At 41.2% G+C, this 15,879-nt stretch overlaps 2 protein-coding genes across 3 annotated transcripts in view; one reads left to right on the forward strand and one right to left on the reverse strand.

The window, feature by feature from the left end:
• Positions 1–8,114, forward strand: part of LOC100909977 (leukocyte surface antigen CD47-like) — a 64,863-nt gene extending 56,749 nt beyond the window's left edge. For both annotated transcript variants that reach the window (XM_087577221.1, XM_087577222.1), the window contains one exon: positions 7,879–8,114. The gene's annotated coding sequence lies outside the window, so the exon portion shown is untranslated. The remainder of the gene's footprint in view (positions 1–7,878) is intronic.
• A 2,112-nt stretch (positions 8,115–10,226) lies between these two features.
• Positions 10,227–15,879, reverse strand: part of Myh15 (myosin, heavy chain 15) — a 141,357-nt gene continuing 135,704 nt past the window's right edge. The window contains exons 39-41 of the mRNA NM_001446751.1: positions 13,836–13,931; positions 12,545–12,679; positions 10,227–10,952 (exon numbers count right to left, since the gene is read on the reverse strand). Of these exons, the coding sequence (NP_001433680.1) occupies positions 10,923–10,952; positions 12,545–12,679; positions 13,836–13,931 (261 nt within the window). The 3' untranslated portion in view covers positions 10,227–10,922. The remainder of the gene's footprint in view (positions 10,953–12,544; positions 12,680–13,835; positions 13,932–15,879) is intronic.

Raw genomic sequence — 15,879 nt, forward strand, 5'->3', positions numbered from 1 at the left:
TCTAGGGTAATTCAAGCATTTGGGCTAATAGCCACTTATCAATGAGTGCATACCATGTATGTCTTTCTGTGATTGGGTTAGCTCACTCAGGATGATATTTTCCAGTTCCAACCATTTGCCTACGAATTTCATAAACTCGTTTTTGATAGCTGAGTAATATTCCATTGTGTAGATGTACCACATTTTCTGTATCCATTCCTCTGTTGAAGGGCATCTGGGTTCTTTCCATTTTCTGGCTATTATAAATAAGGCTGCGATGAACATAGTGGAGCACGTGTCTCTTGTATATGTTGAGGCATCTTTTGGGTATATGCCCAAGAGAGGTATAGCTGGATCCTCAGGCAGTTCAATGTCCAATTTTCTGAGGAACCTCCAGACTGATTTCCAGAATGGTTTTACCAGTCTGCAATCCCACCAACAATGGAGGAGTGTTCCTCTTTCTCCACATCCTCGCCAGCATCTGCTGTCACCTGAGTTTTTGATCTTAGCCAATCGCACTGGTGTGAGGTGAAATCTCAGGGTTGTTTTGATTTGCATTTCCCTTATGACTAAAGATGTTGAACATTTCTTTAGGTGTTTCTCAGCCATTCGGCATTCCTCAGCTGTGAATTCTTTGTTTAGCTCTGAACCCCATTTTTTAATAGGGTTATTTGTTTCCCTGCGGTCTAACTTCTTGAGTTCTTTGTATATTTTGGATATAAGGCCTCTATCTGTTGTAGGATTGGTAAAGATCTTTTCCCAATCTGTTGGTTGCCGTTTTGTCCTAACCACAGTGTCCTTTGCCTTACAGAAGCTTTGCAGTTTTATGAGATCCCATTTGTCGATTCTTGATCTTAGAGCATAAGCCATTGGTGTTTTGTTCAGGAAATTTTTTCCAGTGCCTATGTGTTCCAGATGCTTCCCTAGTTTTTCTTCTATTAGTTTGAGTGTGTCTGGTTTGATGTGGAGGTCCTTGATCCACTTGGACTTAAGCTTTGTACAGGGTGATAAGCATGGATCGATCTGCACTCTTCTACATGTTGCCCTCCAGTTGAACCAGCACCATTTGCTGAAAATGCTATCTTTTTTCCATTGGATGGTTTTGGCTCCTTTGTCAAAAATCAAGTGACCATAGGTGTGTGGGTTCATTTCTGGGTCTTCAATTCTATTCCATTGGTCTATCTGTCTGTCTCTGTACCAATACCATGCAGTTTTTATCACTATTGCTCTGTAATACTGCTTGAGTTCAGGGATAGTGATTCCCCCTGAAGTCCTTTTATTGTTGAGGATAGCTTTAGCTATCCTGGGTTTTTTGTTATTCCAGATGAATTTGCAAATTGTTCTGTCTAACTCTTTGAAGAATTGGATTGGTATTTTGATGGGGATTGCATTGAATCTGTAGATTGCTTTTGGTAAAATGGCCATTTTTACTATATTAATCCTGCCAATCCATGAGCATGGGAGATCTTTCCATCTTCTGAGGTCTTCTTCAATTTCTTTCCTCAGTGTCTTGAAGTTCTTATTGTACAGATCTTTTACTTGCTTGGTTAAAGTCACACCGAGGTACTTTATATTATTTGGGTCTATTATGAAGGGTGTCGTTTCCCTAATTTCTTTCTCGGCTTGTTTCTCTTTTGTATAGAGGAAGGCAACTGATTTATTTGAGTTAATTTTATACCCAACCACTTTGCTGAAGTTGTTTATCAGCTTTAGTAGTTCTCTGGTGGAACTTTTGGGATCACTTAAATATACTATCATGTCATCTGCAAATAGTGATATTTTGACCTCTTCTTTTCCGATCTGTATCCCTTTGATCTCCTTTTGTTGTCTGATTGCTCTGGCTAGAACTTCAAGAACTATATTGAATAAGTAGGGAGAGAGTGGGCAGCCTTGTCTAGTCCCTGATTTTAGTGGGATTGCTTCAAGTTTCTCTCCATTTAGTTTAATGTTAGCAACTGGTTTGCTGTATATGGCTTTTACTATGTTTAGGTATGGGCCTTGAATTCCTATTCTTTCCAGGACTTTTATCATGAAGGGGTGTTGAATTTTGTCAAATGCTTTCTCAGCATCTAATGAAATGATCATGTGGTTCTGTTCTTTCAGTTTGTTTATATAATGGATCACGTTGATGGTTTTCCGTATATTAAACCATCCCTGCATGCCTGGGATGAAGCCAACTTGATCATGGTGGATGATTGTTTTGATGTGCTCTTGGATTCGGTTTGCCAGAATTTTATTGAGTATTTTTGCGTCGATATTCATAAGGGAAATTGGTCTGAAGTTCTCTTTCTTTGTTGTGTCTTTGTGTGGTTTAGGTATAAGAGTAATTGTGGCTTCGTAGAAGGAATTCGGTAGGGCTCCATCTGTTTCAATTTTGTGGAATAGTTTGGATAATATTGGTATGAGGTCTTCTATGAAGGTTTGATAGAATTCTGCACTAAACCCGTCTGGACCTGGGCTCTTTTTGGTTGGGAGACCTTTAATGACTGCTTCTATTTCCTTAGGAGTTATGGGGTTGTTTAACTGGTTTATCTGTTCCTGATTTAACTTCGATACCTGGTATCTGTCTAGGAAATTGTCCATTTCCTGAAGATTTTCAAGTTTTGTTGAATATAGGTTTTTATAGTAAGATCTGATGATTTTTTGAATTTCCTCTGAATCTGTAGTTATGTCTCCCTTTTCATTTCTGATTTTGTTAATTTGGACGCACTCTCTGTGTCCTCTCGTTAGTCTGGCTAAGGGTTTATCTATCTTGTTGATTTTCTCAAAGAACCAACTTTTGGTTCTGTTGATTCTTTCTATGGTCCTTTTTGTTTCTACTTGGTTGATTTCAGCTCTGAGTTTGATTATTTCCTGCCTTCTACTCCTCCTGGGTGTATTTGCTTCTTTTTGTTCTAGAGCTTTTAGGTGTGCTGTCAAGCTGCTGACATATGCTCTTTCCTGTTTCTTTCTGCAGGCACTCAGCGCTATGAGTTTTCCTCTTAGCACAGCTTTCATTGTGTCCCATAAGTTTGAGTATGTTGTATCTTCATTTTCATTAAATTCTAAAAAGTTTTTAATTTCTTTCTTTATTTCTTCCTTGACCAGGTTATCATTGAGTAGAGCATTGTTCAATTTCCACGTATATGTGGGCATTCTTCCCTTATTGTTATTGAAGACCAGTTTTAGGCCGTGGTGGTCCAATAGCACGCATGGGATTATTTCTATCTTTCTGTACCTGTTGAGGCCCGTTTTTTGACCAATTATATGGTCAGTTTTGGAGAAAGTACCATGAGGAGCTGAGAAGAAGGTATATCCTTTTGCTTTAGGATAGAATGTTCTATAAATATCCGTTAAGTCCATTTGGCTCATGACTTCTCTTAGTCTGTCGACATCACTGTTTAATTTCTGTTTCCATGATCTGTCCATTGATGAGAGTGGGGTGTTGAAATCTCCCACTATTATTGTGTGAGGTGCAATGTGTGTTTTGAGCTTTAGTAAGGTTTCTTTTACGTATGTAGGTGCCCTTGTATTTGGGGCATAGATATTTAGGATTGAGAGTTCATCTTGGTGGATTTTTCCTTTGATGAATATGAAGTGTCCTTCCTTATCTTTTTTGATGACTTTTAGTTGGAAATTGATTTTATTTGATATTAGAATGGCTACTCCAGCTTGCTTCTTCTGACCATTTGCTTGGAAAGTTGTTTTCCAGCCTTTCACTCTGAGGTAGTGTCTGTCTTTGTCTCTGAGGTGTGTTTCCTGTAGGCAGCAGAATGCAGGGTCCTCGTTGCGTATCCAGTTTGTTAATCTATGTCTTTTTATTGGGGAGTTGAGGCCATTGATATTGAGAGATATTAAGGAATAGTGATTATTGCTTCCCGTTATATTCATATTTGGATGTGAGGTTATGTTTGTGTGCTTTCATTCTCTTTGTTTTGTTGCCAAGACGATTAGTTTCTTGCTTCTTCTAGGGTATAGCTTGCCTCCTTATGTTGGGCTTTACCATTTATTATCCTTTGTAGTGCTGGATTTGTGGAAAGATATTGTGTAAATTTGGTTTTGTCATGGAATATCTTGGTTTCTCCATCAATGTTAATTGAGAGTTTTGCTGGATACAGTAACCTGGGCTGGCATTTGCGTTCTCTTAGGGTCTGTATGACATCAGTCCAGGATCTTCTGGCCTTCATAGTTTCTGGCGAGAAGTCTGGTGTGATTCTGATAGGTCTCCCTTTATATGTTACTTGACCTTTTTCCCTTACTGCTTTTAATATTCTTTCTTTATTTTATGTGTTTGGTGTTTTGACAATTATGTGACGGGAGGTGTTTCTTTTCTGGTCCAATCTATTTGGAGTTCTGTAGGCTTCTTGTATGTCTATGGGTATCTCTTTTTTTAGGTTAGGGAAGTTTTCTTCTATGATTTTGTTGAAGATATTTACTGGTCCTTTGAGCTGGGAGTCTTCACTCTCTTCTATACCTATTATCCTTAGGTTTGATCTTCTCATTGAGTCCTGGATTTCCTGTATGTTTTGGACCAGTAGCTTTTTCCGCTTTACATTATCTTTGACAGTTGAGTCAATGATTTCTATGGAATCTTCTGCTCCCGAGATTCTCTCTTCCATCTCTTGTATTCTGTTGGTGAAGCTTGTATCTACAGCTCCTTGTCTCTTCTTTTGGTTTTCTATATCCAGGGTTGTTTCCATGTGTTCTTTCTTGATTGCTTCTATTTCCATTTTTAATTCCTTCAACTGTTTGATTGTGTTTTCCTGGAATTCTTTCAGGGATTTTTGCGATTCCTCTCTGTAGGCTTCTACTTGTTTATTAATGTTTTCCTGTGTTTCCCTAAGTGTGTTCATGTCTTTCTTGAAGTCCTCCAGCATCATGATCAAATATGATTTTGAAACTAGATCTTGCTTTTCTGGTGTGTTTGGATATTCCATGTTTGTTTTGGTGGGAGAATTGGGCTCTGATGATGGCATGTAGTCTTGGTTTCTGTTGCTTGGGTTCCTGCGCTTGCCTCTCGCCATCAGATATCTCTAGTGTTACTTTGTTCTGCTATTTCTGACAGTGGCTAGACTGTCCTATAAGCCTGTGTGTCAGGAGTGCTGTATACCTGTTTTCCTCTCTTTCAGTCAGTTATGGGGACAGAGTGTTCTGCTTTCGGGCGTGTAGTTTTTCCTCTCTACAGGTCTTCAGCTGTTCCTGTGGGCCTGTGTCTTGAGTTCACCAGGCAGCTTTCTTGCAGCAGGAAATTTGGTCTTACCTGTGGTCCCGAGGCTCAGGTTTGCTCGTGGGGTGCTGCCCACGGGCTCTCTGTAGCGGCAGCAACCAGGAAGACCTGTGCCGCCTCTTCCGGGAGCTTCAGTGCACCAGGGTTCCAGATGGTCTTTGGCTTTTTCCTCTGGCGTCCGAGATGTGTGTGCAGGGAGCAGTCTCTTCTGGTTTCCCAGGCTTGTCTGCCTCTCTGAAGGTTTAGCTCTCCCTCCCACGGGATTTGGGTGCAGAGAACTGTTTATCCGGTCTGTTTCCTTCAGGTTCCGGCGGTGTCTCTAGGGTAGCTCTTAAAAGTATACTTTATTACTCCCTGCCTCTCAAAGGAGCATCTCCCAAAGATGCTTTTGGCCTCCACAGCCAACAACCTTTTTTTTTGACCATATAAGTTTTACCTGAAAAAAAAAGTTACTTCCACAGAATTACGTTTGTAGAAGTTCAAAAATAGAGAGAAACCTGTGTTTCAGTCTGTGAGCCAAAAAACAAAACAAAACCAACAACTGTGTCGTGATATAAGTGGTATAGAGCCCAGGTTAGGAGTTAACGTCCAGGCACGGTGGGAAGATGGAACTGAGGACCCGTGGAATGCTGGGAAATGGGGCACTGTCTATTAACTTGGTGGAAACAGTAACCACATGATATTTCAATTCATGGCTCTGTTCATCTTTGCTCCATTGATAGTTAACAAAATTCATTATTTAAAATATCCATCCTAACTAGACAGTCATGGAAACTGCTCCATGAGGTTGAGTTTGCTGGACCTCGCCGTGCTTTAGCTTTTTATTTTATTATTTGAATCCTTCCAGTGGAAGACATTAGGAGGAGGAAAAGGACCATTTTCTAATGGTGTAATTATGTTTTAACTTAAATTTTTTGAAATATATTAAGAGAAAGTAAGTAGGAGAGTAACTTTGGTGAAGAGTACCCTGAGCACAGATCCATGGCCTTCACTGGATGCTTTCCGAGGGAGAGCCCAAGCTTGGAAGTCCTGATGACGCTGTGGGGATACCAAGCACATCAAGCACGTGCCTCTCTCTAAAGTGTCAGTTTAGGTGAAATGCAGCCAAGGGCTCCGTTGTACATTCCAAACTGCTGCCTTGCATTAGACTCCTTTTAGACTGAGGGAAAAGTATCATGAAGAAGCTAATTGAAGACCATCCCTATCCCATCTCCTGACCCAGAGAGGCTTAATCCTCCATTCTCATCACAAAGGGGTTTTTCTACAACCTCTCATTCTCAATTAAACCTGAATAGACCAGGAAGATTCTGAAACCCTCCATGAAGCCTGTAACAGCTGATAAACCAGCCTCCTCCATCTTGAGCCTGAAAGCCATCTTATCATAAGGACAAACTAGGTTCATTCCTATTTATGATTAAACCTCTGTTTCTCAAGAATTGGGCTATGTTGCACCTTCAACCTTAACTACAAGTGGTTCTGCACTTCCTATTCCGGGAAATGGCAACCACGCCAACTGCTGATATGACCATCTGTTATTATAACTACATTACGATCACCTTGCATTATGCTAATGCTTTGTTTCTGTAATCACCACCATATATTTGGATGTCAAATCCATTTGGAAACTCCATATCCATGATATATATGTAATTATTTTCTATATCCATCTTAGGAAGAGTCAGCATGTGTACACAAGTAGAAAAGCTTGCTTTAATTAATTTGGCCATTATGATTTGGGTAGGTAGTCTTTCTCCTGGAATCTTTGAGATTAACACAGCCAGTGGAACAGAGACCAGACTGAGCAGCCACAAAACTACATAAGAGCCTAGAGTTATGCTCAACCAAAGTGGTGTAATGCTAAATAGAATGAAATTATATGTCCTATTTCTTGGGGCTATTGAAACTACTTAATGTATAATGTTTCTATTCCCGCACAAACATCATGACCAAGAAACAAGTTGGGGAGGAAAGGGTTTATTCAGTTTACACTTTCCACATTGCTGTTCATCACTAAGGGAAGTCAGGACTGGAACTCAAGCAGGTCAGGAAACAGGAGCTGATGCAGAGGCCATGGAGGATGTTATTTACTGGCTTGCATGCTCCTGTGGCTTGCCCAGCTTGCTCTCTTATAGAACCCAGGACTACAAGCCCATTGATGGCACCACCCACAATGAGACCTCCCACCATTGATCACTAATTGAGAAAATACCTTACAGCTGGATCTCACAGAGGCATTTCCTCAAGGGAGTTTCCTTTCTCTGTGATAACTCCCGCTTGTGTTATGTTGACACACAAAACCAGCCAGTACACTTAGTATGAAGGGAAACTGAGAAGCACTTATATCCTCGCAAGCTTTCTTTAGCCTTGCAGTAGAAAGGTGTGCAAACATTTGAAAGGCAGCAGAACATCTTAGTCACTCCTTTTAAAGAATTTGAGAATAACTCAAAAAGGCAGACAGATCAATATTTCATTGCATATGAAATGCTACTTTATAAGTAGTAAGAACCTATTCAGAAAGCTGATATCTTTTTTCAGATGGAGATACCCATTTTAAAGGATACCCCAGGGAATAGATGATTTTCATTCTGAATTAGCCCTGTGCTCTGTACTTCTTATTAATTGGTAGAAAATATACTGCAAGATGAGCTAAGTGGGTCTTTAGTAACTCAGGATCTCCAAATTTGTACCTTTAGGAATCCTAAATTCAACAATTTCTAGTCCCGAGCAGTTTGCCAGATGTGCCAAGCATCATTGGGTCACCTCGCTTTTCTCATCACTTGCAGCCAACTGATCGTTCTCCAAGGATACTGTTTTCTCTAAGCCAGTGCGGACTAGAATGCTGGGTGAAGGCTAGTTTGTAGTCTTATTGCTTTGTAAAAAATGTCAATTCATTGATTGTAACAGAAAACAATAAAAACATTAAAATAAACAATAGCCTTAGTGCATCTCTTCTCCCTCCCGACCTTCGCTTTAACCAAGACTCCAGTTGATCATGTGCAGTGTCTGTAGGCTTCCCATAAAGAGACACTGAGGCTGGGAGCACTCTGGTCTCGCTTGGACTCTCAGCTGTGATCTTAGAAGGAAGAGCCTTTCCATTATGGAAGGTATTTTGTTTTGTTGACTTCTGCCCTCCACAAAAATAAGTTTTTAAAAAGCGATATATCAGAACGCCACCCCCAGAGCTACTGTTTGTTATGTCTTCATCCAATTCATTGATTCTAGTCTACACAGAACCGAGGCAATGGATCACTTCCTTATTTTGGGTTCCTAGCTTTGGTGGCTTCAATGATTTGGCTTTTCTGACTTTAGTAATAAACTTTCCCTTCAAACTGAGACAATACACCAAGGTTCACATGATTAATATGGGGTTTGAACTTTATCCAGAGGTACACCATGTTTTGTATATTAAAGATAACATCGGACAACACACGAAGCTGATGGGTACACAGATAAGACTTGATCTCCTGAAAAGTCATCTGTAAACTTTGATCAAATCTTTTCAAATGTTCTACATCTCCATCTAACCTACTTCCAAAACTTGATCATGACTGCATGACTAGGTTTTCTAATATGAAGTACAAGTAATTATTTTTAGTTTTTCTATTGTAGCCACTAAATACCAGTAATTGTTTCATGCTAAAAATCACATGTGCTTTTAACCACAAAAAAATGTATTAGGTATCATAACAAGTAGCATGAGGCTCCTCCCACCTAATACTGACAAAGAGCTGTAAAGAAGAGAGTCCTGTAACAGCTGCATTCGGACTTCCACAGGATGACCTTCACCCTTCACCTACTGGCACAGGTCCTTCTCCAAGCTTAGTATGTTTGGTGCTCCTTAAAGCTGCAGTGTCTTTCCAAGTTAGTATGTATCCTAATCATCCATAACTTTAAAACATAATCTAAATTGCATGTGGGAAATTTTTACTAACATATAAAGGGATACCTTAAAGGATACTAGACAACTTGAAATATGTTTTCACTATAGGAATAAAATTTGAACTGAGGATGACTTGTACAAAACTGAGACCTGACTCCTCTGCACATTTGACTGTTCGAGAAATGGGAATCCAAGATGACTCCGGTACTGAAAAGAGCTATGAAGACGCGTGTGCTCCTTCCAGTAAATCCAGGCCAACTAGTGTCAGTAGCTCTTCTCCAAGGAGCTTGTCCTTTATTCCAACACTTCCCTGAGAAGGCCCAGGATATCCTGGGGATTAACCCACATTCCATGGCCTTTCCATGGGTTTCTTAGTTGATCTTCATCTATCACCAACACCTGACACCCACCCCAAAGAAAGATTATGGTTTCTGAGAAACCATTATTGAGGAAGTTCCAATGACAATCTGGAGGAGGTATTTCACCAGTTCTGACCCCGTGAACATTTGTGCAACAGGGAGCTGCTCCTCTTGCTTCCTACACCTGTCCCTAACCGGGCAAAGCAATAAGAGATAGTTGTTTCCAAATTGTCTTCATGCCCAGCCTCTATGGCAAGGCTAGGTGTTCTGAAGGTGACAGTGGTACTAATTGCCTTAGAACTTTACTCATGCCTGCAAAGTTGAAGGAGACTGGCAGGAAGTAGGAGGAAAAGGTCCAGGGGAGCTGGTTATTGAGAACTTACCTTGGGCCTGGAGTAATAATTTTTCAACTGTCATAGTGCTTGGGGTCCTATAGTGACCTTATGTACATATAATAGAAACTCCTCTGTTTTTAACTACAAAATCTGCTACAGATTTTTGCTTGTTTCCCACTTTAGTATAAAACCATTCAAGGAACAAAATTCTAGAACATGCTCCTCCTCTTAGCTCCACTGCCACAACCCAGAGCTTGTATAAGCTGCCTCAGATTATGGTCCACACAAGCATGGAGTCTACATGTGTCTTGATTAGGAAGGTCTACCTAGAAGTTCAAAGCACCTAACTATGGCAATGCCTGCTCCACAGTGCTAACAGAAATTTTTGTCAAATGTCACCAAGATACAGGGATGATGTCTTAGTCAGGGTTTCTATTCCTGTACAAACATCATGACCAAGAAGCAAGTTGGGGGAGGAAAGGGTTTATTCAGCTTACACTTCCACATTGCTGTTCATTACCAAAGGAAGTCAGGACTGGAACTCATGCAGGAAGCAGGAGCTGATGCAGAGGCCATGGAGAGATGTTATTTACTGGCTTGCTTGCCTCCCCTGGCTTGCTCAGTTTGCTCTCTTACTGAGCTCAAGACCACCAGCCCAGGGATGGTACCACCCACAAGGGGTCCTCCCACCCTTGATCACTAATTGAGGAAATGTGTCACAGCTGAATCTCACGGAGGCATTTCCTCAAGGGAGGCTGCTTTCTCTTTGATAACTCCAGCTTGTGTCAGATTGACACACAAAGCCAGCCAGCACAGACGAGTCAAGCAAAGTTAGATAACTTGAAAATGCATTCCTCATCATGTAACAGACTCCATGAAGCATAGACAGAGGGTTCTTCTCTGAGTGCTAGGCATGGGGAAATGGAGGGAAGAAGAAGCATGCCTTTCTCTAACATCAAAATTGATGCTTATGTCTGTTTAGTCTTCTGTGTGAAACTTTAGGAGAGACTTCTCATGCTATTGAGAATCAAAAAGGAATCCATTAATCTAAGAGGCAATTGTCTTCCTTTGGATCAGGACGTTTTCTTCATCCTCTCCTTAGCTTGCTATTCATGCCACATATTTATTTCTTAAAGGCTTGCTTCCAGCTGTCTTTTTTTTTTTTAATGAAAAGAAACTCCTTCTTCTCGAACCTGGAAAACAGAATGTATGTCAGTGTGTGTCACGACATCCAGTGACTGGATGGCAGGGCACACTCAGACCCATGTGAACCCTTTCCAGAGGGAAGCAGGCCTCAACAGCTCTCCATGCCGCCCCCCCAAAAAAGCAGGGGTTTAGGCAATTATCCACTAGCAGAAAGCAGACTCTGGTGACTCACCCCAAGGGCTGGCTGTCACTCTTCATTTCTGCCTCCCCTCCCCCACTGGAAAAGACGCTGCAAACACATCACAGGTTTGCTCCAGACCCGTGCATCAGAAAACCCCTTTCCTTTGTGCACAGCAGTTGAAGGATTTTAGGCTCTTATGTGAATAGGGGGCAATTAGTCATCACACTGCTCAGCAAGGTTTCCCTGTTCATCTCCTGACAGAAGCAATTGCCGATTCACTTGTTTTATTCATTCTTGGACACAACTGTGACAAGGTGAAATGTGGGTGTGTTTTGAAGGCCCCTCCGTAAGCAAATCCTTCTGTGGCTTTGCTGGACAGACTCTGCCTTGGAGAGACCCCAAATCAGTGGGGTGACACTTCTCTAGGTAAGGCCAGCAGTCAAGCCACTCCCCTAGAGCCCTCTAACTGGGCCTTACACTTAAGGCAACCGTTCAGGCAGCTGTGAGATCTCTCTGGCCTACCAATGACTCAAATTTCTCAGACTTAGATCTCAGCATCTTCCATGGAGCCAACTTTAGCCTCCTCCAACAAGATCGATATTTATTATTGGCAATCCTGTCAGCTTACCTTGAAGGGCTACCAGTAACTCATTTACCAAAAATGAGTAGGCTAGGCATGTACCAAATTTTGAAAGTGAATGCCTCCATCTGTTCTGGGAACTGTGCTCACTGCTTTTCAGACATTGTATAAAAGGTAGCTACTTATTCAGTTTCTTCTAATTCCCTTCTCCTAAAGGCAGATGTCATTTACAAACCATGTTTCAATAAACTCTCAGTGAGGGTGCAGAGACACTTTGTTCCTGCCCAGCATCCATTTCTGAGTTCATTCTTGTTCCTTCCAGTTTCTCTTTACAGAGAAGCACTGGCCTCCCTGACATGGACATGGAAAGACATTTCCGTGCTTCAGGGAAGAGTCAGAAGGTGGATACTGGGACCTAGAAAGCAGGATTCCACAATTTGTGGTCGACCCCTGGCTCACTTCTGACCACCTTCTCCCTAGTTTTCAGTTTGACCTGATACAAACTCACATGCTTGTCCACTGTGAAAAGAATTCACTCAGAATTTCAAGGTCTGTTTGTACTTTAGAAATCCCCTTTGCTCCGTGAATTCCTCAGTATTCTGCACAAATGAATTAAAGGTCCAAGGCTTGGCACTCACAAGTTAACCTGGCATGAAGGACTTAAAAAAATATAACTAGAATGTTTTTCCATTTCAAACGCTTATCACTTCCCTACTCCCTGGATACGTAGAATTTAATAAGTAGGGGAAGAACTTTATTTGAACTTGTTTGGCTATTAAAAAAAAAAAGATTTGAAAAGAAAAGCAAGACATTCCTTGCTGTACTAACCCACATGATGCCCTGAGCCCTGAAGCAACAGAGTTTCCGAGGGATTGTACCTTTCTCTCAAGCTCCTTCGCTCTAGCTCTGAGTTTATTGACTTGCGATTCTGCGGCCTCTGCTCTCTCCTTGGCTTCGTTCAACTCGTGCTGCTGCTTCTTATACTTAGAAAGGTATTGATTAGCCTGTGCCTCCTGTCAAACGAAAACCACAGAATGTGAAGGTACAGCCGCTCCTAAATGGCGGTCTCTGCTCTGAAACAATAGACTGGAAACCAGAAGAGGATACAAACCCAGCCTGAATCAAATGTGTCACTTGGGTCTAAGACATACAAGTTAGGCTTAAGAGGAGGAACGGAGGCTGGAGAGACGACTCAACAGTTAAGAGCTATAGCTGCTCTTCCAGAAGACCCAGCAGGCTTTCCTGTTGAATACAGCTCACAAGCACCTGTTAACTACGGTTTCAGAGCATCTGATGCCCTCTTCTGGCCAATCTAGGCACGAGAAAATCATATAAAGATTTTATACAAATCTACATGTAACGCAAAGTGCACGTGCATATAAAGAAGAATGAAATCAGGAACTTTTGTTTTAAGAGAAAGAACAGAGATCCCTTTTACAGCTGTTGTCCCCTGGAAATTCAGAATGGGTGAATATTCACCAACTGTATGACTTTCACACACTTGCATACTAGAAGCAGTCATAATTATTGGCTTAAAATCAGATTCACATCCTAAGCTACCCTCAGGAACAGGTGGTTGTCCTTTCAAGTTATGCATTGATAAGTTATTCTTGGGCATAATAGCCAACTATACAATTCAAAATTTCCTAAAATATCAGGCATAAATTAATACATATGTCACTTAAGCTTTAATGTATTTGTTATAGAAAATTTGATCTGAGGCCAATTAGCTAAGGAGTAAGAAAAAGGACATTTAAATGATAGTGGGTTTGCTCACATTGTTGCTGGGTTCATCTGAAAAAAAGTGTATTACAAATTTTGATTGTGTTCACGCAAAATCTAAAGCTGAAGGAGACCCACAAAGAAACCCTACAAAAATTTGCCAATCCTGCATGGCACCCTGATTTTATCCTTGGCTCATTTCTGCTAATGTATATGTTTGAGTCTAGCCACCAGGTCAAGGGAGAGAGGTCCGGCTTCCTGCAGGGAAAGCAGCACAATTTTCTTGTTTCTCCCTCCTGTAAGCTATAGTGCTAATTTATATAAAAGCGGAGAATGGACAGATGTGGCTGGTGTTCAGATGGTTGTCTCTGCTGAGCAGTTTCCCAAGCTCAGAGCATTAACCAAAAGCAGTGGCTGGGAACTCCACGATGCTGAACCGGCACTTACGACTGCTTCCACCTGCTGTTTGTAACTCTGCACTTTCAGCTGAAGTTTGTCAGACAGAGCCTGCATCCTGCTCAGATTTTTCTTGTCTTCTTCTGCCTGAAATGCATAGACATAAATGGGAAATTCATTTGAAGGATCCAACAGTGTGCATTAAATGTACTCCCACATGAGGAATTAAAGGTTGGAATTATACACATATATATCTTTTATACAATCTGATAACAGTACATTAAAAGATACATTTAACTCTGTACATCCTGAGTTTTGAGACCGTCTGAAAGGCTCTGAGAAATGGCAATGACTTTTCTCTTGATCTTTACAGCCAGCCCACCAGTCTTTGCTTGAATGGAAGTCAAGGTTATTAGGTTTAATATATTCTTCAGTCTTTTCATTCCCGATAAGCTACCCTTACCTAGGATTTCTTCCTAGGAATAACATTTATTATTACAAAAGTCATTTATGCAAAATGGATATCCAAAAGCCCTCAATCAAAACAAGTGAACCTCTGAGCTTCTGAATTGGCATTTGACTTCATGTAATAAACTACAGGAAAGCTAAGTTTCTTGGCATTCGGCCACGAGCATCAGTAAAAGTGGTGAGCAATGGTTTGCAAACTGTGGATCTTGGTGTGGCCACCATCCTCAGTTCTGTCATTGCTTGTGCTTCAACACAACATGGAGACATGGAGAGGTAGAGTTTCTCAACAGTTCTCCATGGAGTCTTTGACATTCTAAGGAAGAAGGATGTTGGTGTGACACTTCATGTTCCTGACCCTCTTCCCACACTGCTAAAAACACTGCAGGATTTTCAATCCAAAGCTGTTGAACCTCCAAAGAAACCAAGTGTTTCTTCTGAAGAGTGAGAGACTAATTTAATAAAGATTACTTCTGAGCTCATTTCTTTACTGGCTGTAGTTTACCTCTTCTACCAAGTACATTCCCCCAAAGACACTAAAGTCAAGTGGTAAAAGCTGACATGAGAAGGTCTTTTAAGACCTCCAAAAGAGGGGTTGTAATAGAAAGTCATAGGATGTGTGATCCCCGAAAGAATGATGGATCTCAGATCCCTTTCCTGGCCTTGAGATTAGCATGTTTTGCTTTATAGACACCAAAGCAACAAGAACAACATCATGGGTCACTAAGGTCCTCTGTCATAGTGATGACAAGCTGACTTTACAGTGTGACATTGGTCCTCCTCCTACTCTGTAAATTCCCACTTCAAATAGGCTTGTCTCCCTCCCACAGCATTCTGCCTGCTACTCCTTATATTGGTTTGGCTAAGCTACGTCCAACACCTGACCACATTTCTGTTTGTTTGTTTGTTTGATTTTCAAGACAAGATTTCTGTGTGTAGTCCTGGCTATTCTAGAACTCACTCTGAAGATCAGACTGGCTTCAAACTCACAGAGATCCATCTCTTTCCACCCAGCATCTTTTTAACACCTGAAAGCAGCCTCCCATCCCAAGTTCTGTCTGACACTACAATTTGATACTAATCTTAAGATTAGCCAAGCCCTGAGGAAACACATAGGGTTCAACCTGGTTGGGGAGCTGAGGCTAACCTGTGTTTTAAATAAAATCTCTCCTCCACTTTCAACCACTGTAGAAGGATGAAGAAATTAAAAATTTTGTAACACTATCTATATACAGCAAATTCTAAAACCAAGAGAGTTAGTTCCTATTAACTTACCGAGGAGACAGATATAACCAAAGAGGCCAAGCAGAAGTAAGCCGGAAAAAGCTCTAAGTGGGTGCTTCTCCTGGGATTGTTCATCCCACTGAGAAGGTAAAGCCTCAGATGTGAAACCTGAGTTCACGTCTCCCCTTTCAGGCATCACCTAACTGTGTTAGTCATGACTGTGTGTTGGGTGTCCCTTCCAGAAAAGAACCTGTCATTCAGCTGCAGGAAGTGCCATCACATGACAACTATCACAAGCAGGGACTTTTGGAGTCAGTCACAGCAATGGCACCGAGTCAAACAGTTCCAGGGAATAACTGGACTTAGTGGAACAGGTGAGCCAAGTGTAACTACTGCTGTCTGGCCA

The sequence above is a fragment of the Rattus norvegicus genome, chromosome 11 (assembly GCF_021556685.1).
Source record: "Rattus norvegicus strain SHRSP/BbbUtx chromosome 11, alternate assembly SHRSP_T2T, whole genome shotgun sequence".
NCBI lineage: Eukaryota > Metazoa > Chordata > Mammalia > Rodentia > Muridae > Rattus > Rattus norvegicus.